Consider the following 26,811-nt stretch of genomic DNA (forward strand, 5'->3'; position numbering starts at 1 on the left):
TATATCTACATCTGTATATCTGTATATGTATGTCTATATCTGTATATGTATGTCTGTATATCTGTACATTTGTATATCTATATCTATATCTATATCTGTATATCTCTATGGCTATGTTTACACTCTGTAAGAGACCAGGCCGGGTCACGGAACGGCCGGCCTCTGCACGGATCATCCCGGCTGGTACTGCAGTACCGGCTGGATAATCTTTATGGCCGCAGTGTTCTGATGCCGGTGCACCAGCGCGCCCGCATCAGAACACTCCACAGCACACAATGAAGCGAGCGGCCGGAGCCACTCTCCTTATTGTGTGAACTGACAGAGACATCAGTTGTTTGCGGGTCCGCATGGGATCCCGGCCGGAGCGCATACGATGTGTATACGCTCTGCCTGGGATCCCATAGCAGATAGGGCAGTGTTCACAGGCGCATAAAGTACGGCCGTTGTTGCCGATGGCAACAACGGCCGTACTTTTGCGTAGTGTGAACATAGCCTACATCTGTCTGTCTGTATATCTATATATCTGTATATCTCTTTCTATCTATATACTATCCCTCCTATTCGCATTAGATTTCAGTAACAATAATTATTCAGAATTCCTGAAATAAAATAGTAAGACTTTATTGTGATGGTAAATGTAACGGGACGTTCTTCCTTCTGGCCGACGTATTCCGGTTATTCCGTATTCCACAAATCTGCAGCTTTTACTAAAATCTCTTCGTCTATATGTCGCCCTACAGGGGAAGAGAAGAGCAGATTAACATATTGTATCTCCCCCACAGATTCCAGGGACATAGGAGGTGCAGCAGCTGCAAAGCCTCAGGGACAGGAGCGCAGGGACACAGGGACGGGAGAGCAGGGACGTGGGGGCGGGAGCGCAGGGACGGGAGCGCAGAGACACAGGGACGGGAGAGCAGGGACGGGAGCGCAGAGACACAGGGACGGGAGAGCAGGGACAGGAGAGCAGGGACGTGGGGGCGGGAGCGCAGGGACACAGGGACGGGAGAGCAGGGACACACGGACGGGAGAGCAGGGACGTGGGGGCGGGAGCGCAGGAACGGGAGCGCAGAGACACAGGGACGGGAGAGCAGGGACACAGGGACGGGAGAGCAGGGACAGGAGAGCAGGGACGTGGGGGCGGGAGCGCAGGGACGGGAGAGCAGGGACACAGGGACGGGAGAGCAGGGACGTGGGGGCGGGAGCGCAGGGACAGGGGAGCAGAGACACAGGGACGGGAGAGCAGGGACGTGGGGGCGGGAGCGCAGGGACAGGAGAGCAGGGACAGGAGAACAGGGACGGGAGAGCGGGGGCGGGAGAGCAGGGACAGGAGAGCAGGGACAGGAGAACAGGGACGGGAGAGCGGGGGCGGGAGAGCAGGGACAGGAGAGCAGGGACAGGAGAACAGTGACGGGAGAGCGGGGGCGGGAGAGCAGGGACAGGAGCGCAGGGACATGGGGATCGGAGAGCAAGGACAGGAGCACAGGGACGTGGGGCGGGAGGGCAGGGACGGGAGAGCAGAGACACAGGGACGGGAGAGCAGGGACGTGGGGGCGGGAGCGCAGGGACGGGAGCGCAGAGACACAGGGACGGGAGAGCAGGGACGGGAGCGCAGAGACACAGGGACGGGAGAGCAGGGACAGGAGAGCAGGGACGTGGGGGCGGGAGCGCAGGGACACAGGGACGGGAGAGCAGGGACACACGGACGGGAGAGCAGGGACGTGGGGGCGGGAGCGCAGGAACGGGAGCGCAGAGACACAGGGACGGGAGAGCAGGGACACAGGGACGGGAGAGCAGGGACAGGAGAGCAGGGACGTGGGGGCGGGAGCGCAGGGACGGGAGAGCAGGGACACAGGGACGGGAGAGCAGGGACGTGGGGGCGGGAGCGCAGGGACAGGGGAGCAGAGACACAGGGACGGGAGAGCAGGGACGTGGGGGCGGGAGCGCAGGGACAGGAGAGCAGGGACAGGAGAACAGGGACGGGAGAGCGGGGGCGGGAGAGCAGGGACAGGAGAGCAGGGACAGGAGAACAGGGACGGGAGAGCGGGGGCGGGAGAGCAGGGACAGGAGAGCAGGGACAGGAGAACAGGGACGGGAGAGCGGGGGCGGGAGAGCAGGGACAGGAGCGCAGGGACATGGGGATCGGAGAGCAAGGACAGGAGCACAGGGACGTGGGGCGGGAGGGCAGGGACGGGAGAGCAGAGACACAGGGACGGGAGAGCAGGGACGTGGGGGCGGGAGCGCAGGGACGGGAGCGCAGAGACACAGGGACGGGAGAGCAGGGGCGTGGGGACGGGAGAGCAGGGACGGGAGCCCAGAGACAGGGATGGGAGAGCAGGGACGGGAGAGCAGGGACGTGGGGACGGGAGAGCAGGGACGTGGGGGCGAGAGCGCAGGGACGGGAGCGCAGAGACACAGGGACGGGAGAGCAGGGACGTGGGGGCGGGAGCGCAGGGACGGGAGCGCAGAGATACAGGGACGGGAGAGCAGGGGTGTGGGGACGGGAGAGCAGGGACGGGAGCGCAGAGACACAGGGACGGGAGAGCAGGGTCGGGAGAGCAGGGACGCAGGGACGGGAGCGCAGAGACACAGGGACGGGAGAGCAGGGTCGTGGGGGCGGGAGCGCAGGGACGGGAGCACAGAGACACGGGGACGGGAGAGCAGGGACGGGAGAGCAGGGACGTGGGGGCGGGAGCGCAGGAACACAGGGACGGGAGAGCAGGGACGTGGGGGTGGGAGCGCAGAGACACAGGGACGGGAGAGCAGGGACACAGGGACGGGAGCGCAGGGACGTGGGGGCGGGAGCGCAGGGACGGGAGCGCAGAGACACAGGGACGGGAGAGCAGGGACGGGAGAGCAGGGACACAGGGACGGGAGAGCAGGGACGTGGGGGCAGGAGAGCAGGGACACAGGGACGGGAGAGCAGGGATGTGGGGGCGGGAGAGCAGGGACGTGGGGGCGGGAGCGCAGGGATGGGAGAGCAGGGACGTGGGGTCGGGAGAGCAGGGACGTAGGGACGGGAGAGCAGGGACACAGGGACGGGAGAGCAGGGACGTGGGGGCGGGAGCGCAGGGACACAGGGACAGGGGAGCAGAGACACAGGGACGGGAGAGCAGGGACGGGAGAGCAGGGACGTGGGGGCGGGAGCGCAGGGACAGGAGAGCAGGGACAGGAGAGCAGAGACACAGGGACGGGAGAGCAGGGACACAGGGACGGGAGAGCAGGGACGTGGGGCGGGAGCGCAGGGACACAGGGACAGGAGAGCAGGGACAGGAGAACAGGGACGGGAGAGCGGGGGCGGGAGAGCAGGGACAGGAGCGCAGGGACATGGGGATCGGAGAGCAAGGACAGGAGCACAGGGACGTGGGGCGGGAGGGCAGGGACGGGAGAGCAGGGACACGGGGACAGGAGCGCAGGGACGCGGGGGCGGGAGAGCAGGCACGGAGAGCAGGGACACAGGGACAGGAGAACAGGAACGGGAGAGCAGGGACGCGGGGGTGGGAGAGCAGGGACAGGAGCACAGAGACAGGGGCGCAGGGATGGGAGAGCAGGGACACAGGGACGGGAGAGCAGGGACGCGGGGGTGGGAGTGCAGGGACGGGAGAGCAGGGACACGGGGACGGGAGAGCAGGGATGGGAGCGCAAGGACGGGAGAGCAGGGATGCGGGGGTGGGAGAGCAGGGACGCGGGGGTGGGAGAGCAGGGACACAGGGACGGGAGAGCAGGGACGTGGGGGTGGGAGCGCAGGGACACGGGGACGGGAGAGCAGGGACACAGGGACGGAAGAGCAGGGATGGGAGCGCAAGGACGGGAGAGCAGGGACACTGGGATCGGAGCACAGGGACGGGAGCACAGGGACAGGAGAGCAGGGACAGGGGCGCTGGGATGGGAGAGCAGGGACGCGGGGGTGGGAGAGCAGGGACAGGAGCACAGGGACAGGGGCGCAGGGATGGGAGAGCAGGGACACAGGGACGGGAGAGCAGGGACGCGGGGGTGGGAGAGCAGGGACACAGGGACGGGAGAGCAGGGACACGGGGGTGGGAGAGCAGGGACACGGGGGTGGGAGAGCAGGGACACAGGGACGGGAGAGCAGGGACACGGGGGTGGGAGAGCAGGGACACAGGGACGGGAGAGCAGGGACACGGGGGTGGGAGAGCAGGGACACGGGGACGGGAGAGCAGGGACGCGGGGGTGGGAGAGCAGGGACGCGGGGGTGGGAGAGCAGGGACAGGAGCACAGGGGCGCAGGGATGGGAGAGCAGGGACGGGAGAGCAGGGACAGGGGCGCTGGGATGGGAGAGCAGGGACAGGGGGACGGGAGAGCAGGGATGGGAGCGCAGGGACAGGGGCGCAGGGATGGGAGAGCAGGGACACGGAGATGAGAGAGCAGGGACGGGAGAGCAGGAATGGGAGCACAGGGACAGGGGGACGGGAGGACAGGAGAGCAGAGACATGGACACTGACATAGGGACAAGCAAGAGAAATATATTTTACAAATTCTGGATATGTAAAGCTCCTGTATTAATGTGTTATGTATTGTAAAGGCATGATATATATACAGCACACATCTATCTATCTATCTATATATATATATATATATATATATATATATTGACTTGTAGGTTCTTCTAAGGGTAGGTTTATACATTGTAACAGAAATGTCCGTAAATTCCTTCCATTCACTTCAATTAGGCAGAAGGTAAAACTACATCATACTGATGTCCGTGCAATCACTTTGGGTCTGTAGCCCGGCTGATGGGCTGAGGCCATGGTCCTGGGTGACGCCCCCGCTTTTAGTTATAGTTATTCCCATTGGAAGCAAGAAAATTGTTAATGTATGAAATTAGTGACTCCCGATCCCCGGCAACGAACAAGTGAGTCCCGATCCCCGACAATCAACGAGTGACTGCCGATCCCAGACAACCAACAAGTGACTCCCGATAGAAGCTGGATGTAGCCCGAACGCGCTGCATGTCATCACCGATGGCTGAAGAAGCTGGATGCAGCCCGAATGCACTGCATGTCATCACCGATGCCTGAGGAAGCTGGATGCAGCCCGAATGCGCTGCATGTCATCACCGATGGCTAAAAAAGCTGGATGCAGCCCGAACGTGCTGCATGTCATCACCGATGGCTAAAGAAGGTGGAAAATATGGGTACAGCTAAAGGTATGCATGTATTTCGGGACTCCCTAGGGCGGCATCCGGCTTCTTCAGCCATTGGTAGTCACATGTAGAGCGTTTGAGCTGGAGCTTCACTCATCTCTCGTACTAAACGTTTTAGTCCTTCAATCTGAGACATTGGAGGATTTTCTCGCCCTTCCTATTCCTGTAGATATTACTATAGAAATTAAACCAGCAGCAGCAGAACCCAGCAATGGCGATAGCACAATGATTCGTTCCGTGATTCAACAACTTTATTTGCAGACAGGATCTACTTGGAGAAGGTTTAGCGTGAAGCCGATATTATCAACGTTCAGTGTAGGCAAAAGAATAAGAAGTCTAGAAATCTCCTCGCTGCTGGGAGCCGACCTTTGCGTCCTTGGAGAACTGCTGCTGACCGTCTACTCCGTATCGGTTCAGAGGAATGACTTTCATGGACACGGACTTCAGGGAATACCAGCGGCTGCGCCATGTTGCCCAGATAATTCCATTGTCGTAACCGCTGGTACTGTCGGCCTCCGAGTAGGTGCCGCCTGGAAGGAACAGAAGAGGAAACCATTAGGGCCTCCAGGTGATTGTGGATTTCAGGAGCCCAGGGGATGCGGTTTGCTACAGCTAGCCAAACATTCTCCCATCTTATTACGTGGCACACGTGCCGGGTCTACTTTGGATCAAGCACGGCCGTACTTTCATGATGTCCGTAAGAGACAACTCCTATATGTAAAAATGTTCCCAACTACAGTGTGTACTATACATGTCCGGGCTCACGTGTACGGCTCTTACCTTGGTAATATTTGCCATTGAGGTGACCAGCATGACACCTGTTCATCCACCAACCAGAGCCATCCTGCTCGGCACAGTTTCCATCATATTTATCATTATCTTTGTCGTAAGTACTGAACTGCATGCCATTGTGGGAGGTGTAGAACTTGTCGCTGGGGTCGTCTCCAAAATCAAAGCCATCAAAAGCATCTCCAGCATCACCACCCAGGAAAAAGGCATAGGTCAGCCGGTAATTGTCCTTTTCCGACCCCAATCTGAATGTGGAATAGTCTGCTGTGCTATAGGGCAAAAAAACAAAACAAATTTAAATAAAAGCCATCTGAGCCTCAAAGAATCAAATTACATTGCAATTAGGTCTTATGGGGGTTACTGCAAGGTTATTCCCTATCCATAGGATAAGTGATGACTAGCTGACTGGTAGGGCTCCGACCAATCATGGCGGGTACGTGTGCCCTGACTGGAAGGACTGTCCCAGCGGCTGCACCCTATGGGTATGACCAGTCATCTCTTATATATCAGATATTAGGGCACATGTCCCAGCGGCTGCATCCTGTGGGTATGACCAGTCATCTCTTATATATCAGATATTAGGGCACATGTCCCAGCAGCTGCACCCTGTGGGGTCGGTGACCAGTCATCTCTTATATATCAGATATTAGGGCACATGTCCCAGCGGCTGCACCCTGTGGGGTCAGTGACCAGTCATCTCTTATATATCAGATATTAGGGCACATGTCCCAGCGGCTGCATCCTGTGGGGTCAGTGACCAGTCATCTCTTATATATCAGATATTAGGGCGCATGTCCCAGCGGCTGCATCCTGTGGGGTCAGTGACCAGTCATCTCTTATATATCAGATATTAGGGCACATGTCCCAGCGGTTGCATCCTGTGGGGTCGGTGACCAGTCATCTCTTATATATATATCTGATATTAGGGCACATGTCCCAGCGGCTGCACCCTGTGGGGTCGGTGACCAGTCATCTCTTATATATCAGATATTAGGGCACATGTCCCAGCGGCTGCATCCTGTCGGATCAGTGACCAGTCATCTCTTATATATCAGATATTAGGGCACATGTCCCAGCGGCTGCATCCTGTGGGTATGACCAGTCATCTCTTATATATCAGATATTAGGGCCCATGTCCCAGCGGCTGCATCCTGTGGGGTCAGTGACCAGTCATCTCTTAAATATCAGATATTAGGGCACATGTCCCAGCGGCTGCATCCTGTGGGGTCAGTGACCAGTCATCTCTTATATATCAGATATTAGGGCACATGTCCCAGCGGCTGCATCCTGTGGGGTCGGTGACCAGTCATCTCTTATATATCAGATATTAGGGCACATGTCCCAGCGGCTGCATCCTGTGGGGTCAGTGACCAGTCATCTCTTATATATCAGATATTAGGGCACATGTCCCAGCGGCTGCACCCTGTGGGATCAGTGACCAGTCATCTCTTATATATCAGATATTAGGGCACATGTCCCAGCGGCTGCATCCTGTAGGATCAGTGACCAGTCATCTCTTATATATCAGATATTAGGGCACATGTCCCAGCGGCTGCATCCTGTGGGGTCGGTGACCAGTCATCTCTTATATATCAGATATTAGGGCACATGTCCCAGCGGCTGCATCCTGTGGGGTCGGTGACCAGTCATCTCTTATATATAAGATATTAGGGCACATGTCCCAGCGGCTGCATCCTGTAGGATCAGTGACCAGTCATCTCTTATATATCAGATATTAGGGCGCTTGTCCCAGCGGCTGCACCCTGTGGGGTCGGTGACCAGTCATCTCTTATATATCAGATATTAGGGCCCATGTCCCAGCGGCTGCATCCTGTGGGTATGACCAGTCATCTCTTATATATCAGATATTAGGGCCCATGTCCCAGCGGCTGCATCCTGTGGGGTCGGTGACCAGTCATCTCTTATATATCAGATATTTGGGCACATGTCCCAGCGGCTGCATCCTGTGGGATCAGTGACCAGTCATCTCTTATATATATATATGACATATTAGGGCACATGTCCCAGTAGTTGCATCCTGTGGGATCAGTGACCAGTCATCTCTTCTATATCAGATATTAGGGCACATGTCCCAGCGGCTGCATCCTGTAGGATCAGTGACCAGTCATCTCTTATATATCAGATATTAGGGCACATGTCCCAGCGGCTGCATCCTGTGGGGTCAGTGACCAGTCATCTCTTATATATCAGATATTAGGGCAAATGTCCCAGCGGCTGCATCCTGTGGGATCAGTGACCAGTCATCTCTTATATATCAGATATTAGGGCACATGTCCCAGCGGCTGCATCCTGTGGGATCAGTGACCAGTCATCTCTTATATATCAGATATTAGGGCACATGTCCCAGAGGCTGCACCCTGTGGGATCAGTGACCAGTCATCTCTTATATATCAGATATTAGGGCACATGTCCTAGCGGCTGCATCCTGTGGGATCAGTGACCAGTCATCTCTTATATATCAGATAATAGGGCACATGTCCCAGCGGCTGCATCCTGTGGGATCAGTGACCAGTCATCTCTTATATATCAGATATTAGGGCACATGTCCCAGCGGCTGCACCCTGTGGGGTCTGTGACCAGTCACCTCTTATATATCAGATATTAGGGCGCATGTCCCAGCGGCTGCACCCTGTGGGATCAGTGACCAGTCATCTCTTATATATCAGATATTAGGGCACATGTCCCAGCGGCTGCATCCTGTGGGATCAGTGACCAGTCATCTCTTATATATATATGAGATATTAGGGCACATGTCCCAGCGGTTGCATCCTGTGGGATCAGTGACCAGTCATCTCTTATATATCAGATATTAGGGCACATGTCCCAGCGGCTGCACCCTGTGGGGTCGGTGACCAGTCATCTCTTATATATCAGATATTAGGGCCCATGTCCCAGCGGCTGCATCCTGTGGGATCAGTGACCAGTCATCTCTTAAATATCAGATATTAGGGCACATGTCCCAGCGGCTGCATCCTGTGGGATCAGTGACCAGTCATCTCTTATATATCAGATATTAGGGCACATGTCCCAGCGGCTGCATCCTGTGGAGTCGGTGACCAGTCATCTCTTATATATCAGATATTAGGGCACATGTCCCAGGGCTGCACACTGTGGGTATGACAGTCATCTCTTATATATCAGATATTAGGGCACATGTCCCAGCGGCTGCATCCTGTGGGATCAGTGACCAGTCATCTCTTATATATCAGATATTAGGGCACATGTCCCAGCGGCTGCACCCTGTGGGTATGACCAGTCATCTCTTATATATCAGATATTAGGGCCCATGTCCCAGCGGCTGCATCCTGTGGGGTCAGTGACCAGTCATCTCTTATATATCAGATATTAGGGCACATGTCCCAGCGGCTGCACCCTGTGGGTATGACCAGTCATCTCTTATATATCAGATATTAGGGCACATGTCCCAGCGGCTGCATCCTGTGGGGTCGGTGACCAGTCATCTCTTATATATCAGATATTAGGGCACATGTCCCAGCGGCTGCATCCTGTGAGTATGACCAGTCATCTCTTATATATCAGATATTAGGGCACATGTCCCAGCGGCTGCATCCTGTGGGATCAGTGACCAGTCATCTCTTATATATCAGATATTAGGGCACATGTCCCAGCGGCTGCACCCTGTGGGATCAGTGACCAGTCATCTCTTATATATCAGATATTAGGGCACATGTCCCAGCGGCTGCATCCTGTGGGATCAGTGACCAGTCATCTCTTATATATCAGATATTAGGCGCATGTCCCAGCGGCTGCATCCTGTGGGATCAGTGACCAGTCATCTCTTATATATCAGATATTAGGGCACATGTCCCAGCGGCTGCATCCTGTGGGGATCAGTGACCAGTCATCTCTTATATATCAGATATTAGGGCACATGTCCCAGCGGCTGCATCCTGTGGGATCAGTGACCAGTCATCTCTTATATATCAGATATTAGGGCACATGTCCCAGCGGCTGCACCCTGTGGGATCAGTGACCAGTCATCTCTTATATATCAGATATTAGGGCACATGTCCCAGCGGCTGCACCCTGTGAGTATGACCAGTCATCTCTTATATATCAGAAATTAGGGCACATGTCCCAGCGGCTGCATCCTGTAGGATCAGTGACCAGTCATCTCTTATATATCAGATATTAGGGCACATGTCCCAGCGGCTGCACCCTGTGGGGTCGGTGACCAGTCATCTCTTATATATCAGATATTAGGGCCCATGTCCCAGCGGCTGCATCCTGTGGGATCAGTGACCAGTCATCTCTTATATATCAGATATTAGGGCACATGTCCCAGCGGCTGCATCCTGTGGGATCAGTGACCAGTCATCTCTTATATATCAGATATTAGGGCACATGTCCCAGCGGCTGCATCCTGTGGGGTCGGTGACCAGTCATCTCTTATATATCAGATATTAGGGCACATGTCCCAGCGGCTGCATCCTGTAGGATCAGTGACCAGTCATCTCTTATATATCAGATATTAGGGCACATGTCCCAGCGGCTGCATCCTGTGGGGTCAGTGACCAGTCATCTCTTATATATCAGATATTAGGGCACATGTCCCAGCGGCTGCATCCTGTGGGGTCGGTGACCAGTCATCTCTTATATATCAGATATTAGGGCACATGTCCCAGCGGCTGCATCCTGTAGGATCAGTGACCAGTCATCTCTTATATATCAGATATTAGGGCGCTTGTCCCAGCGGCTGCACCCTGTGGGGTCGGTGACCAGTCATCTCTTATATATCAGATATTAGGGCCCATGTCCCAGCGGCTGCATCCTGTGGGTATGACCAGTCATCTCTTATATATCAGATATTAGGGCCCATGTCCCAGCGGCTGCATCCTGTGGGGTCGGTGACCAGTCATCTCTTATATATCAGATATTTGGGCACATGTCCCAGCGGCTGCATCCTGTGGGATCAGTGACCAGTCATCTCTTATATATATATGACATATTAGGGCACATGTCCCAGCAGTTGCATCCTGTGGGATCAGTGACCAGTCATCTCTTCTATATCAGATATTAGTGCACATGTCCCAGCGGCTGCATCCTGTGGGGTCAGTGACCAGTCATCTCTTATATATCAGATATTAGGGCACATGTCCCAGCAGCTGCATCCTGTGGGATCAGTGACCAGTCATCTCTTATATATCAGATATTAGGGCACATGTCCCAGAGGCTGCATCCTGTGGGATCGGTGACCAGTCATCTCTTATATATCAGATATTAGGGCACATGTCCCAGCGGCTGCACCCTGTGGGATCAGTGACCAGTCCTCTCTTATATATCAGATATTAGGGCACATGTCCCAGCGGCTGCATCCTGTGGAGTCGGTGACCAGTCATCTCTTATATATCAGATATTAGGGCACATGTCCCAGCGGCTGCACCCTGTGGGATCAGTGACCAGTCATCTCTTATATATCAGATATTAGGGCACATGTCCCAGCGGCTGCACCCTGTGGGGTCAGTGACCAGTCACCTCTTATATATCAGATATTAGGGCGCATGTCCCAGCGGCTGCACCCTGTGGGATCAGTGACCAGTCATCTCTTATATATCAGATATTAGGGCACATGTCCCAGCGGCTGCATCCTGTGGGATCAGTGACCAGTCATCTCTTATATATATATGAGATATTAGGGCACATGTCCCAGCGGTTGCATCCTGTGGGATCAGTGACCAGTCATCTCTTATATATCAGATATTAGGGCACATGTCCCAGCGGCTGCACCCTGTGGGGTCGGTGACCAGTCATCTCTTATATATCAGATATTAGGGCCCATGTCCAGCGGCTGCATCCTGTGGGATCAGTGACCAGTCATCTCTTATATATCAGATATTAGGGCACATGTCCCAGCGGCTGCATCCTGTGGGATCAGTGACCAGTCATCTCTTATATATCAGATATTAGGCCACATGTCCCAGCGGCTGCACCCTGTGGGATCAGTAACCAGTCATCTCTTATATATATATGAGATATTAGGGCACATGTCCCAGCGGCTGCACCCTGTGGGATCAGTGACCAGTCATCTCTTATATATCAGATATTAGGGCACATGTCCCAGCGGCTGCATCCTGTGGGGTCGGTGACCAGTCATCTCTTATATATCAGATATTAGGGCACATGTCCCAGCGGCTGCATCCTGTGGGTATGACCAGTCATCTCTTATATATCAGATATTAGGGCCCATGTCCCAGCGGCTGCACCCTGTGGGGTCAGTGACCAGTCATCTCTTATATATCAGATATAAGGGCACATGTCCCAGCGGCTGCACCCTGTGGGATCAGTGACCAGTCATCTCTTATATATATATCAGATATTAGGGCACATGTCCCAGCGGCTGCACCCTGTGGGATCAGTGACCAGTCATCTCTTATATATATATCTGATATTAGGGCACATGTCCCAGCGGCTGCACCCTGTGGGGTCGGTGGCCAGTCATCTCTTATATATCAGATATTAGGGCACATGTCCCAGCGGCTGCATCCTGTGGGTATGACCAGTCATTTCTTATATATCAGATATTAGGGCGCATGTCCCAGCGGCTGCATCCTGTGGGTATGACCAGTCATCTCTTATATATCAGATATTAGGGCACATGTCCCAGCGGCTGCATCCTGTGGGGTCAGTGACCAGTCATCTCTTATATATCAGATATTAGGGCACATGTCCCAGCGGCTGCACCCTGTGGGTATGACCAGTCATCTCTTATATATCAGATATTAGGGCACATGTCCCAGCGGCTGCATCCTGTGGGGTCGGTGACCAGTCATCTCTTATATATCAGATATTAGGGCACATGTCCCAGAGGCTGCATCCTGTGAGTATGACCAGTCATCTCTTATATATCAGATATTAGGGCACATGTCCCAGCGGCTGCATCCTGTGGGATCAGTGACCAGTCATCTCTTATATATCAGATATTAGGGCACATGTCCCAGCGGCTGCACCCTGTGGGATCAGTGACCAGTCATCTCTTATATATCAGATATTAGGGCACATGTCCCAGCGGCTGCATCCTGTGGGATCAGTGACCAGTCATCTCTTATATATCAGATATTAGGGCACATGTCCCAGCGGCTGCACCCTGTGGGATCAGTGACCAGTCATCTCTTATATATCAGATATTAGGGCACATGTCCCAGCGGCTGCACCCTGTGAGTATGACCAGTCATCTCTTATATATCAGAAATTAGGGCACATGTCCCAGCGGCTGCATCCTGTAGGATCAGTGACCAGTCATCTCTTATATATCAGATATTAGGGCACATGTCCCAGCGGCTGCACCCTGTGGGGTCGGTGACCAGTCATCTCTTATATATCAGATATTAGGGCCCATGTCCCAGCGGCTGCATCCTGTGGGGTGAGTGACCAGTCATCTCTTATATATCAGATATTAGGGCACATGTCCCAGCGGCTGCATCCTGTGGGATCAGTGACCAGTCATCTCTTATATATCAGATATTAGGGCACATGTCCCAGCGGCTGCATCCTGTGGGGTCGGTGACCAGTCATCTCTTATATATCAGATATTAGGGCACATGTCCCCAGCGGCTGCATCCTGTAGGATCAGTGACCAGTCATCTCTTATATATCAGATATTAGGGCACATGTCCCAGCGGCTGCATCCTGTGGGGTCAGTGACCAGTCATCTCTTATATATCAGATATTAGGGCACATGTCCCAGCGGCTGCATCCTGTGGGGTCGGTGACCAGTCATCTCTTATATATCAGATATTAGGGCACATGTCCCAGCGGCTGCATCCTGTAGGATCAGTGACCAGTCATCTCTTATATATCAGATATTAGGGCGCTTGTCCCAGCGGCTGCACCCTGTGGGGTCGGTGACCAGTCATCTCTTATATATCAGATATTAGGGCCCATGTCCCAGCGGCTGCATCCTGTGGGTATGACCAGTCATCTCTTATATATCAGATATTAGGGCCCATGTCCCAGCGGCTGCATCCTGTGGGGTCGGTGACCAGTCATCTCTTATATATCAGATATTTGGGCACATGTCCCAGCGGCTGCATCCTGTGGGATCAGTGACCAGTCATCTCTTATATATATATGACATATTAGGGCACATGTCCCAGCAGTTGCATCCTGTGGGATCAGTGACCAGTCATCTCTTCTATATCAGATATTAGTGCACATGTCCCAGCGGCTGCATCCTGTGGGGTCAGTGACCAGTCATCTCTTATATATCAGATATTAGGGCACATGTCCCAGCAGCTGCATCCTGTGGGATCAGTGACCAGTCATCTCTTATATATCAGATATTAGGGCACATGTCCCAGAGGCTGCATCCTGTGGATCGTGACCAGTCATCTCTTATATATCAGATATTAGGGCACATGTCCCAGCGGCTGCACCCTGTGGGATCAGTGACCAGTCCTCTCTTATATATCAGATATTAGGGCACATGTCCCAGCGGCTGCATCCTGTGGAGTCGGTGACCAGTCATCTCTTATATATCAGATATTAGGGCACATGTCCCAGCGGCTGCACCCTGTGGGATCAGTGACCAGTCATCTCTTATATATCAGATATTAGGGCACATGTCCCAGCGGCTGCACCCTGTGGGGTCAGTGACCAGTCACCTCTTATATATCAGATATTAGGGCACATGTCCCAGCGGTTGCATCCTGTGGGTCGGTGACCAGTCATCTCTTATATATCAGATATTAGGGCACATGTCCCAGCGGCTGCACCCTGTGGGATCAGTGACCAGTCATCTCTTATATATCAGATATTAGGGCACATGTCCCAGCGGCTGCATCCTGTGGGATCAGTGACCAGTCATCTCTTATATATATATGAGATATTAGGGCACATGTCCCAGCGGTTGCATCCTGTGGGATCAGTGACCAGTCATCTCTTATATATCAGATATTAGGGCACATGTCCCAGCGGCTGCACCCTGTGGGGTCGGTGACCAGTCATCTCTTATATATCAGATATTAGGGCCCATGTCCAGCGGCTGCATCCTGTGGGATCAGTGACCAGTCATCTCTTATATATCAGATATTAGGGCACATGTCCCAGCGGCTGCATCCTGTGGGATCAGTGACCAGTCATCTCTTATATATCAGATATTAGGCCACATGTCCCAGCGGCTGCACCCTGTGGGATCAGTAACCAGTCATCTCTTATATATATATGAGATATTAGGGCACATGTCCCAGCGGCTGCACACTGTGGGTATGACAGTCATCTCTTATATATCAGATATTAGGGCACATGTCCCAGCGGCTGCATCCTGTGGGATCAGTGACCAGTCATCTCTTATATATCAGATATTAGGGCACATGTCCCAGCGGCTGCACCCTGTGGGTATGAACAGTCATCTCTTATATATCAGATATTAGGGCACATGTCCCAGCGGCTGCACCCTGTGGGATCAGTGACCAGTCATCTCTTATATATCAGATATTAGGGCACATGTCCCAGCGGCTGCATCCTGTGGGGTCGGTGACCAGTCATCTCTTATATATCAGATATTAGGGCACATGTCCCAGCGGCTGCATCCTGTGGGTATGACCAGTCATCTCTTATATATCAGATATTAGGGCACATGTCCCAGCGGCTGCATCCTGTGGGGTCAGTGACCAGTCATCTCTTATATATCAGATATTAGGGCACATGTCCCAGCGGCTGCATCCTGTGGGTATGACCAGTCATCTCTTATATATCAGATATTAGGGCCCATGTCCCAGCGGCTGCACCCTGTGGGGTCAGTGACCAGTCATCTCTTATATATCAGATATAAGGGCACATGTCCCAGCGGCTGCACCCTGTGGGATCAGTGACCAGTCATCTCTTATATATATATCAGATATTAGGGCACATGTCCCAGCGGCTGCACCCTGTGGGATCAGTGACCAGTCATCTCTTATATATATATCTGATATTAGGGCACATGTCCCAGCGGCTGCACCCTGTGGGGTCGGTGGCCAGTCATCTCTTATATATCAGATATTAGGGCACATGTCCCAGCGGCTGCATCCTGTGGGTATGACCAGTCATTTCTTATATATCAGATATTAGGGCGCATGTCCCAGCGGCGGCATCCTGTGGGTATGACCAGTCATCTCTTATATATCAGATATTAGGGCACATGTCCCAGCGGCTGCACCCTGTAGGATCAGTGACCAGTCATCTCTTATATATCAGATATTAGGGCACATGTCCCAGCGGCTGCACCCTGTGGGTATGACCAGTCATCTCTTATATATCAGTTATTAGGGCACATGTCCCAGCGGCTGCACCCTGTAGGATCAGTGACCAGTCATCTCTTATATATCAGATATTAGGGCACATGTCCCAGCGGCTGCACCCTGTAGGATCAGTGACCAGTCATCTCTTATATATCAGATATTAGGGCACATGTCCCAGCGGCTGCACCCTGTGGGATCAGTGACCAGTCATCTCTTATATATCAGATATTAGGGCACATGTCCCAGCAGCTGCATCCTGTGGGGTCGGTGACCAGTAATCTCTTATATATCAGATATTAGGGCACATGTCCCAGCGGCTTTATCCTGTGGGATCAGTGACCAGTCATCTCTTATATATCAGATATTAGGGCACATGTCCCAGCGGCTGCACCCTGTGGGATCAGTGACCAGTCATCTCTTATATATCAGATATTAGGGCACATGTCCCAGCAGCTGCATCCTGTGGGATCAGTGACCAGTCATCTCTTATATATCAGATATTAGGGCACATGTCCCAGCGGCTGCACCCTGTGGGTATGACCAGTCATCTCTTATATATCAGATATTAGGGCACATGTCCCAGCGGCAGCACCCTGTGGGTATGACCAGTCATCTCTTATATATCAGATATTAGGGCACATGTCCCAGCGGCTGCACCCTGTGGGGTCGGTGACCAGTCATCTCTTATATATATATCAGATATTAGGGCACATGTCCCAGCGGCTGCATCCTGTAGGATCAGTGACCAGTCATCTCTTATATATCAGATATTAGGACACATGTCCCAGCGGCTGCACCCTGTGGGTATGACCAGTCATTTCTTATATATCAGATATTAGGGCGCATGTCCCAGCGGCTGCATCCTGTGGGTATGACCAGTCATCTCTTATATATCAGATATTAGGGCACATGTCCCAGCGGCTGCATCCTGTGGGTATGACCAGTCATCTCTTATATATCAGATATTAGGGCACATGTCCCAGCGGCTGCACCCTGTGGGTATGACCAGTCATCTCTTATATATCAGATATTAGGGCACATGTCCCAGCGGCTGCATCCTGTGGGATCAGTGACCAGTCATCTCTTATATATCAGATATTAGGGCACATGTCCCAGCGGCTGCACCCTGTAGGATCAGTGACCAGTCATCTCTTATATATCAGATATTAGGGCGCATGTCCCAGCGGCTGCATCCTGTGGGTATGACCAGTCATCTCTTATATATCAGATATTAGGGCACATGTCCCAGCGGCTGCATCCTGTGGGTCGGTGACCAGTCATCTCTTATATATCAGATATTAGGGCACATGTCCCAGCGGCTGCATCCTGTGGGTATGACCAGTCATCTCTTATATATCAGATATTAGGGCCCATGTCCCAGCGGCTGCACCCTGTGGGATCAGTGACCAGTCATCTCTTATATATCAGATATTAGGGCACATGTCCCAGCGGCTGCATCCTGTGGGATCAGTGACCAGTCATCTCTTATATATCAGATATTAGGGCACATGTCCCAGCGGCTGCACCCTGTGGGTATGACCAGTCATCTCTTATATATCAGATATTAGGGCACATGTCCCAGCGGCTGCACCCTGTGGGTATGACAGTCATCTCTTATATATCAGATATTAGGGCACATGTCCCAGCGGCTGCACCCTGTGGGTATGACCAGTCATCTCTTATATATCAGATATTAGGGCACATGTCCCAGCGGCTGCACCCTGTGGGATCAGTGACCAGTCATCTCTTATATATCAGATATTAGGGCACATGTCCCAGCGGCTGCATGCTGTGGGGTCGGTGACCAGTCATCTCTTATATATCAGATATTAGGGCACATGTCCCAGCGGCTGCATCCTGTGGGATCAGTGACCAGTCATCTCTTATATATCAGATATTAGGGCACATGTCCCAGCGGCTGCATCCTGTGGGATCAGTGACCAGTCATCTCTTATATATCAGATATTAGGGCCCATGTCCCAGCGGCTGCATCCTGTGGGATCAGTGACCAGTCATCTCTTATATATCAGATATTAGGGCCCATGTCCCAGCGGCTGCATCCTGTGGGATCAGTGACCAGTCATCTCTTATATATCAGATATTAGGGCACATGTCCCAGCGGCTGCACCCTGTGGGTATGACCAGTCATCTCTTATATATCAGATATTAGGGCACATGTCCCAGCGGTTGCATCCTGTGGGATCAGTGACCAGTCATCTCTTATATATCAGATATTAGGGCACATGTCCCAGCGGCTGCATCCTGTAGGATCAGTGACCAGTCATCTCTTATATATCAGATATTAGGGCGCATGTCCCAGCGGCTGCATCCTGTGGGTATGACCAGTCATCTCTTATATATCAGATATTAGGGCACATGTCCCAGCGGCTGCACCCTGTAGGATCAGTGACCAGTGATCTCTTATATATCAGATATTAGGGCGCATGTCCCAGCGGCTGCATCCTGTGGGTATGACCAGTCATCTCTTATATATCAGATATTAGGGCACATGTCCCAGCGGTTGCATCCTGTGGGTCGGTGACCAGTCATCTCTTATATATCAGATATTAGGGCACATGTCCCAGCGGCTGCACCCTGTAGGATCAGTGACCAGTCATCTCTTATATATCAGATATTAGGGCACATGTCCCAGCGGCTGCACCCTGTAGGATCAGTGACCAGTCATCTCTTATATATCAGATATTAGGGCACATGTCCCAGCGGCTGCATCCTGTGGGATCAGTGACCAGTCATCTCTTATATATCAGATATTAGGGCACATGTCCCAGCGGCTGCATCCTGTGGGATCAGTGACCAGTCATCTCTTATATATCAGATATTAGGGCACATGTCCCAGCGGCTGCACCCTGTGGGTATGACCAGTCATTTCTTATATATCAGATATTAGGGCACATGTCCCAGCAGCTGCATCCTGTGGGGGTCGGTGACCAGTCATCTCTTATATATCAGATATTAGGGCACATGTCCCAGCGGCTGCATCCTGTGGGTATGACCAGTCATCTCTTATATATCAGATATTAGGGCGCATGTCCCAGCGGCTGCATCCTGTGGGATCAGTGACCAGTCATCTCTTATATATCAGATATTAGGGCACATGTCCCAGCGGCTGCATCCTGTGGGATCAGTGACCAGTCATCTCTTATATATCAGATATTAGGGCACATGTCCCAGCGGCTGCACCCTGTGGGATCAGTGACCAGTCATCTCTTATATATCAGATATTAGGGCACATGTCCCAGCGGCTGCATCCTGTGGGATCAGTGACCAGTCATCTCTTATATATCAGATATTAGGGCACATGTCCCAGCGGCTGCACCCTGTAGGGTCGGTGACCAGTCATCTCTTATATATCAGATATTAGGGCACATGTCCCAGCGGCTGCATCCTGTGGGTATGACCAGTCATCTCTTATATATCAGATATTAGGGCACATGTCCCAGTGCCCGCTTCCTGTGGGGGTCGGTGCTATTAAGCTACATTTGGCTACAGATATTTCATCTACTGCGGCTGATCTGGCGGCTTATAGTCTATATAACTAAATAGCAGAAAAGCCAAATAACATTATGGAACATTATCAGACATTGGGGTTTTAGGTTCCTAAGTACGAGGCTATTTAGTCGTGATTGGGATCATCACCTCTTGTGGCCGCTCCAGTCCTCCAGCTCGATCCTCAGCACATATGGAATAGTAGACTGGGTGCTGATTAGATGAGTCTTCTCATTTCCTAGCCAAAACTCGGTTGTGTCAGTCGGTGACAAATATCCAAATCCTTCTTTGTATTGGATCCAGTTTTTGTTGAAGTCCACGCTGCCATCGAGCCTCTGGGAAAGAGAAATATATATATCTCATTGCTGTAGCCACAAACATTCTCATACAAGGAATCTTCTGAACAAGGCAATCTCAGTGTCACGCCTTTCCTAGTCTATTTGACCTTTGTAGTAGCGGAGCAACAACAACTTTCACAGACAGACAGGAAAAGCTACCAAAACTAACAAGTTCCTTCTGGATTTATCCATCCTTCCATTACAAGAGGTCATCGGGCAAAGTGAGCCAGGACAATGTGAAACAAAACTGCTTCCTCGCTCCCCCCCCCCCCCCCCCCCCCCCGCTACTGTTACCAGGATCCTAATGCACCGAACTTCTGGGCTGGATGGGGGGCTGCACAAGACCTGCTCAGCCAATCAGCAGCCACAGCAGTTTCCCATCTCAGCCACTGATTGGCTGAGCGGGCAATGTCTTACCAGTGGACCAGCTGTCTGTGCACTTAAAAATAAATCAGTCAGTCCCCTGACAACCGCTTAAAGGGTCCTCCTTTCTACAGTATCTTTGAAGCAGAGAATTTTAAGTAAACCTTGCTACAGAAAACTGTCTGACCTCCATGAACCCCACCCAACTTATTGACTATAATAGGTCAGATTTGGAGCCCTGAGAAAATGCGTGGCAAAGCCAATGGGGGGCAGCACTGTTCTAGCTACTTCCACTTCATTCTAGCAATTTGAGGGCATCCACACCCTGACATCCTGGTGAGGATGTAATAGACTAAGGACCGTATTATGGCCCAATCCCAATCGTCTGGATACTAATGAGCCCATATCGTTAGTGATGTCCGTGCAGCCCTCATCTAATAACTGTAAAATAATGAACTTCTACATACCTCTTCGTGCTCCCTCATGTCCTGCAGCTTTGGCCGCTCCCTGCAGTGTTTGAGGTGATGCTCAGCCAATCGCCAGGACAGTGCCGCGGCTAGTGATTGGCTGAGCGGCCTGTCACTTCAGACACTGCAGGGAGTGGCCAAAGTTCCCAGGACATCAGGGAAGACGTAGATGTAGAAGTTAATATATTTTTGTACACAGTCATCAGCTGTCGGCCATGCATCACTATTACACGCAGCTATTACACGTAGCGATGCACGCCCAAAGCTAGGGATGCATGCCCGGCATGCATCGCTGTTAGGTCAGGACTAAAAGACACCATCAGCCAATGATCATTGTCGTTATTACAGCAGATTATCGCTGAATGTAATAAGGCCACATTCACACATCTGTGGTCCTGCGAGTAGCCGGAATCCCACACTTGCACAAACCTCTTCCTTGACAATAGGGGATCCATAACGCGTAATGAAAAAGAAATGAAATGATTGGGTCTGCATCCGTCTGCGTTTGTGGACAGAATTAGCGGACGTGTGGAAGGGACCTTCACTTCCCTGGAATGAGGCTTTCCCAAAGACCTAATATAGGCCAAACATTGCAGCTATTCATTGGACACCAATTAAGGATGTAAGTCTTCAGTCTTCTAGTAGTGGACACGGTTGGACTCACTTTTTGATATAATAGACAGTGTATGGGATTATTGGCTTGTATATGTGCCCACACTCTTTCTAATACGAGGTTTTCCTCGGTATACTGTGTGTTTTTTGCTGCAGTCACATATCACAGCCCTTGGACCCCTTTACATGGTTCTGATCATGTGCGGGTGATGGGAAGACGTGCGGGTGATGGGAAGACGGGCGGGTGATGGGAAGACGGGCGGGTGATGGGAAGATGTGCTGGTGATGGGAAGATGATGGGAAGATGTGCTGGTGATGGGAAGATGATGGGAAGACGTGCGGGTGATGGGAAGACGTGCGGGTGATAGGAAGACGTGCGGGTGATGGGAAGATGTGCTGGTGATGGGAAGATGTGCTGGTGATGGGAAGATGATGGGAAGACGTGCGGGTGATGGGAAGACGTGCCGGTGATGGGAAGATGTGCCGGTGATGTGAAGATGATGGGAAGATGTGCTGGTGATGGGAAGATGTGCGGGTGATGGGATGATGTGCGGGTGACGGGATGATGTGCGGGTGACGGGATGATGTGCGGGTGATGGGAAGGTGATGGGATGATGTGCGGGTGATGGGAAGATGATGGCAAGATGTGTGGGTGATGGAAAGATGATGGGAAGATGTGCGGGTGATGGGAAGATGTGCGGGTGATGGGAAGATGTGCGGGTGATGGGAAGATGTGCGGGTGATGGGAAGATGTGCTGGTGATGGGAAGATGTGCTGGTGACGGGAAGATGTGCGGGTGACGGGATGATGTGCGGGTGACGGGATGATGTGCGGGTGATGGGATGATGTGCGGGTGATGGAAAGATGTGCGGGTGATGGGAAGATGTGCGGGTGATGGGAAGATGTGCAGGTGATGGGAAGACGTGCGGTGGTGGGATGATGTGCGGGTGACAAGAAGATGTGCGGGTGACAAGAAGACGTGTGGGTGATGGGAAGATGTGCGGGTGATGGGATGATGTGCGGGTGATGGAAAGATGTGCGGGTGACGGGAAGATGTGCGGGTGATGGGATGATGTGCGGGTGATGGGAAGATGTGCGGGTGACAAGAAGACGTGCGGGTGACGAGAAGATGTGCGGGTGATGGAAAGATGTGCGGGTGATGGGAAGATGTGCGGGTGACAAGAATTTGTGCTGGTGATAAGAAGATGTGCGGGTGACGGGAAGATGTGCGGGTGATAAGAAGATGTGCGGGTGATAAGAAGATGTGCGGGTGACGGGAAGATGTGCGGGTGATAAGAAGATGTGCGGGTGACGGGAAGATGTGCGGGTGATAAGAAGATCTGCGGGTGATAAGATGATGTGCGGGTGACGGGAAGATGTGCGGGTGATAAGAAGATCTGCGGGTGATAAGATGATGTGCGGGTGACGGGAAGATGTGCGGGTGACAAGAATTTGTGCGGGTGAAGGGAAGATGTGCGGGTGATAAGAAGATGTGCGGGTGACAAGAAGATGTGCGGGTGACAAGAAGATGTGCGGGTGACAAGAAGATGTGCGGGTGACAAGAATTTGTGCAGGTGACAAGAATTTGTGCGGGTGATGGGAAGACGCGCGGGTGCATGGAAAGACGTGCGGGTGACGGGAGCACGTGCGGGTGACAAAAGATGTGCAGGTGTAGCTTTCTGCCATGATTTACCCCTGTGAGCAGGTGTAAATCATGGTAAATATAGTGCGGGAGGAGGCAAGGGAGAAGGGGCTAATCCGTGCCTTCTCCTTGGCATACACCATGGGCGCAAGGTCAGTAAATGTCCCCCAATGTGTCCATCAGTCAGATGACCGCCTTCTCTGTGAGTGCAGATGACACCGGACTTCCTGTTTTTAGTCAGTTTGATGAAAAAAAAGCTTCCGAACACAGGAAGTGGCGTGTTTTCCATAGTAATGAAATGGCAGACCTGCTTTATATCTCATCTACTGCTGATTTACAATGTGAAAGTTATAACCACAGCGACACTGTAATCCAGGATCATAAAGGCGGCTTTTCACTCACCCTTTGAAGAACGGTCCATGCGCTGCCAGACGGCTCAATCTCACAGTAGACCAGGAACTGCTGCTTGGCTTTCAGGGGTTTGATATAGTAGAGGCCACTGGTCCTCGCTCCCTTATTGGCAACTTCCTGACAATCTGAAAAAGCAAAACTCGGGTTCATAAACGCAGCCAGAAGATTCGGCATCAGGAGTCGGGTCCCCACATCCTGTATTGGTTAGTCACCTTTTCCTGTTACGTCCTGTATCTCCACGGTGTCTTTGCACGGCTGCTGGCACTGGCTCTCCAGGACCGAGATCTTCTGCTTCAGCAAGTTGATCTTTTGTGAGTTTGAGTTTAGTACGTCTTGTAGTTCTCTATGGAAACAAAGCAAGTTATGGTTGCCGCATCTCTTATGCTAGTAGGTGGCTTGTAGGGATCTCTTATGCTAGTAGGTGGCTTGTAGGGATCTCTTATGCTAGTAGGTGGCTTGTTGTCGGGATCTTTTATGCTAGTAGGTGGCTTGTCGGGATCTCTTATGCTAGTAGGTGGCTTGTTGTCAGGACCGTTTATGCTAGTAGGTGGCTTGTTGTAGGGATCTTTTATGCTAGTAGGTGGCTTGTTGTAGGGATCTCTTATGCTAGTAGGTGGCTTGTTGTCGGGATCTTTTATGCTAGTAGGTGACTTGTTGTCGGGATCTTTTATGCTAGTAGGTGGCTTGTTGTCGGGATCTCTTATGCTAGTAGGTGGCTTGTTGTCGGGACCGTTTATGTTAGTAGGTGGCTTGTTGTCGGGATCTTTTATGCTAGTAGGTGGCATGTTGTCGGGATCTCTTATGCTAGTAGGTGGCTTGTTGTAGGGATCTATTATGCTAGTAGGTGGCTTGTAGGGATCTTTTATGCTAGTAGGTGACTTGTTGTCAGGATCTTTTATGCTAGTAGGTGACTTGTTGTCGGGATCTTTTATGCTAGTAGGTGACTTGTTGTCGGGATCTTTTATGCTAGTAGGTGGCTTGTTGTCGGGATCTCTTATGCTAGTAGGTGGCTTGTTGTAGGGATCTATTATGCTAGTAGGTGGCTTGTTGTAGGGATCTTTTATGCTAGTAGGTGGCTTGTTATCAGGATCTTTTATGCTAGTAGGTGGCTTGTTGTCGGGATCTTTTATGCTAGTAGGTGGCTTGTTGTCGGGACCGTTTATGCTAGTAGGTGGCTTGTTGTCAGGACCGTTTATGCTAGTAGGTGGCTTGTAGGGATCTTTTATGCTAGTAGGTGGCTTGTTGTAGGGATCTTTTATGCTAGTAGGTGGCTTGTTGTCGGGATCTTTTATGCTAGTAGGTGGCTTGTTGTCGGGATCTTTTATGCTAGTAGGGGGCTTGCTGTAGGGATCTTTTATGCTAGTAGGTGGCTTGTTGTAGGGATCTTTCATGCTAGTAGGTGGCTTGTAGGGATCTTTTATGCTAGTAGGTGGCTTGTTGTCGGGATCTTTTATGCTAGTAGGTGGCTTGTTGTCAGGATCTTTTATGCTAGTAGGTGGCTTGTTGTAGGGATCTTTTATGCTAGTAGGTGACTTGTTGTCGGGATCTTTTATGCTAGTAGGTGGCTTGTTGTCAGCATTATCATCATTGTTTAGGATATCCCTGCATTACATCTGTGATATCGGATTTCTGGCTTTACCTCTATGAGAGTTACCATCTGGCATTGTGCACCCTGTCATCTGAATTCTGCATAGTTCATAGTTCAGCTTAGTGTTGAGTAGGAAAATTTTAAATCTATAGGAAACGTATATCCTTGTATCCATTCTCCACCACCTCTTAGTCCTTACTCCATAATATTCCTCCTCCTGGACACTATTATAGGGGTACTCCATAATGTTACTCCTCCTGGACACTATTATAGGGGTACTCCATAATATTACTTCCCCTGGACACTATTATAGGGGTACTCCATAATATTACTCCCCCTGGACACTATTATAGGGGTACTCCATAATATTACTCCTCCTGGACACTATTATAGGGGTACTCCATAATATTACTCCTCCTGGACACTATTATAGGGGTACTCCATAATATTACTCCTCCTGGACACTATTAGGGGGGTACTCCATAATATTACTCCCCCTGGACACTATTATAGGGGTACTCCATAATATTACTCCTCCTGGACACTATTATAGGGGTACTCCATAATATTACGCGTCCTGGACACTATTATAGGGGTACTCCATAATATTACTCCTCCTGGACACTATTATAGGGGTACTCCATAATATTACGCTTCCTGGACACTATTATAGGGGTACTCCATAATATTACTCCTCCTGGACACTATTATAGGGGTACTCCATAATATTACTCCCCCTGGACACTATTATAGGGGTACTCCATAATATTACTCCCCCTGGACACTATTATAGGGGTACTCCATAATATTACTCCTCCTGGACACTATTATAGGGGTACTCCATAATATTACTCCTCCTGGACACTATTAGGGGGGTACTCCATAATATTACTCCCCCTGGACACTATTATAGGGGTACTCCATAATATTACTCCTCCTGGACACTATTATAGGGGTACTCCATAATATTACTCCTCCTGGGCACTAATATAGGGGTACTCCATAATATTACTCCTCCTGGACACTATTATAGGGGTACTCCATAATATTACTCCCCCTGGACACTATTATAGGGGTACTCCATAATATTACTCCCCCTGGACACTATTATAGGGGTACTCCATAATATTACTCCCCCTGGACACTATTATAGGGGTACTCCATAATATTACTCCCCCTGGACACTATTATAGGGGTACTCCATAATATTACTCCCCCTGGACACTATTATAGGGGTACTCCATAATATTACTCCTCCTGGACACTATTATAGGGGTACTCCATAATATTACTCCTCCTGGACACAATTATAGGGGTACTCCATAATATTACTCCTCCTGGACACTATTATAGGGGTACTCCATAATATTACTCCTCCTGGACACTATTAGGGGGGGTACTCCATAATATTACGCTTCCTGGACACTATTAGAGGGGTACTCCATAATATTACTCCCCCTTGACACTATTAGAGGGGTACTCCATAATATTACGCCTCCTGGACACTATTATAGGGGTACTCCATAATATTACGCCTCCTGGACACTATTATAGGGGTACTCCATAATATTACGCCTCCTGGACACTATTAGAGGGATACTCCATAATATTACTCCTCCTGGACACTATTATAGGGGTACTCCATAATATTACTCCTCCTGGGCACTATTAGGG

At 51.3% G+C, this 26,811-nt stretch overlaps 1 protein-coding gene across 2 annotated transcripts in view; it reads right to left on the bottom strand.

Moving 5' to 3' along the window:
- Positions 1–605: 605 nt before the first annotated feature.
- The window catches only part of FGG (fibrinogen gamma chain), a 32,191-nt gene continuing 5,985 nt past the window's right edge, over positions 606–26,811 (bottom strand). The window contains exons 5-10 of one of the 2 annotated variants that reach the window (XM_069978722.1): positions 23,762–23,892; positions 23,541–23,674; positions 19,867–20,051; positions 5,942–6,219; positions 5,528–5,691; positions 606–734 (exon numbers count right to left, since the gene is read on the bottom strand). In XM_069978722.1, coding sequence (XP_069834823.1) covers positions 723–734; positions 5,528–5,691; positions 5,942–6,219; positions 19,867–20,051; positions 23,541–23,674; positions 23,762–23,892 — 904 coding nt within the window. In that variant the 3' untranslated portion in view covers positions 606–722. Of the gene's footprint in view, positions 735–5,394; positions 5,692–5,941; positions 6,220–19,866; positions 20,052–23,540; positions 23,675–23,761; positions 23,893–26,811 lie in introns of those variants that run through there. The other variant, XM_069978721.1, reaches the window with a different exon arrangement.

The sequence above is a fragment of the Dendropsophus ebraccatus genome, chromosome 7 (assembly GCF_027789765.1).
Source record: "Dendropsophus ebraccatus isolate aDenEbr1 chromosome 7, aDenEbr1.pat, whole genome shotgun sequence".
In the NCBI taxonomy this organism is placed as follows: Eukaryota; Metazoa; Chordata; class Amphibia; order Anura; family Hylidae; genus Dendropsophus; species Dendropsophus ebraccatus.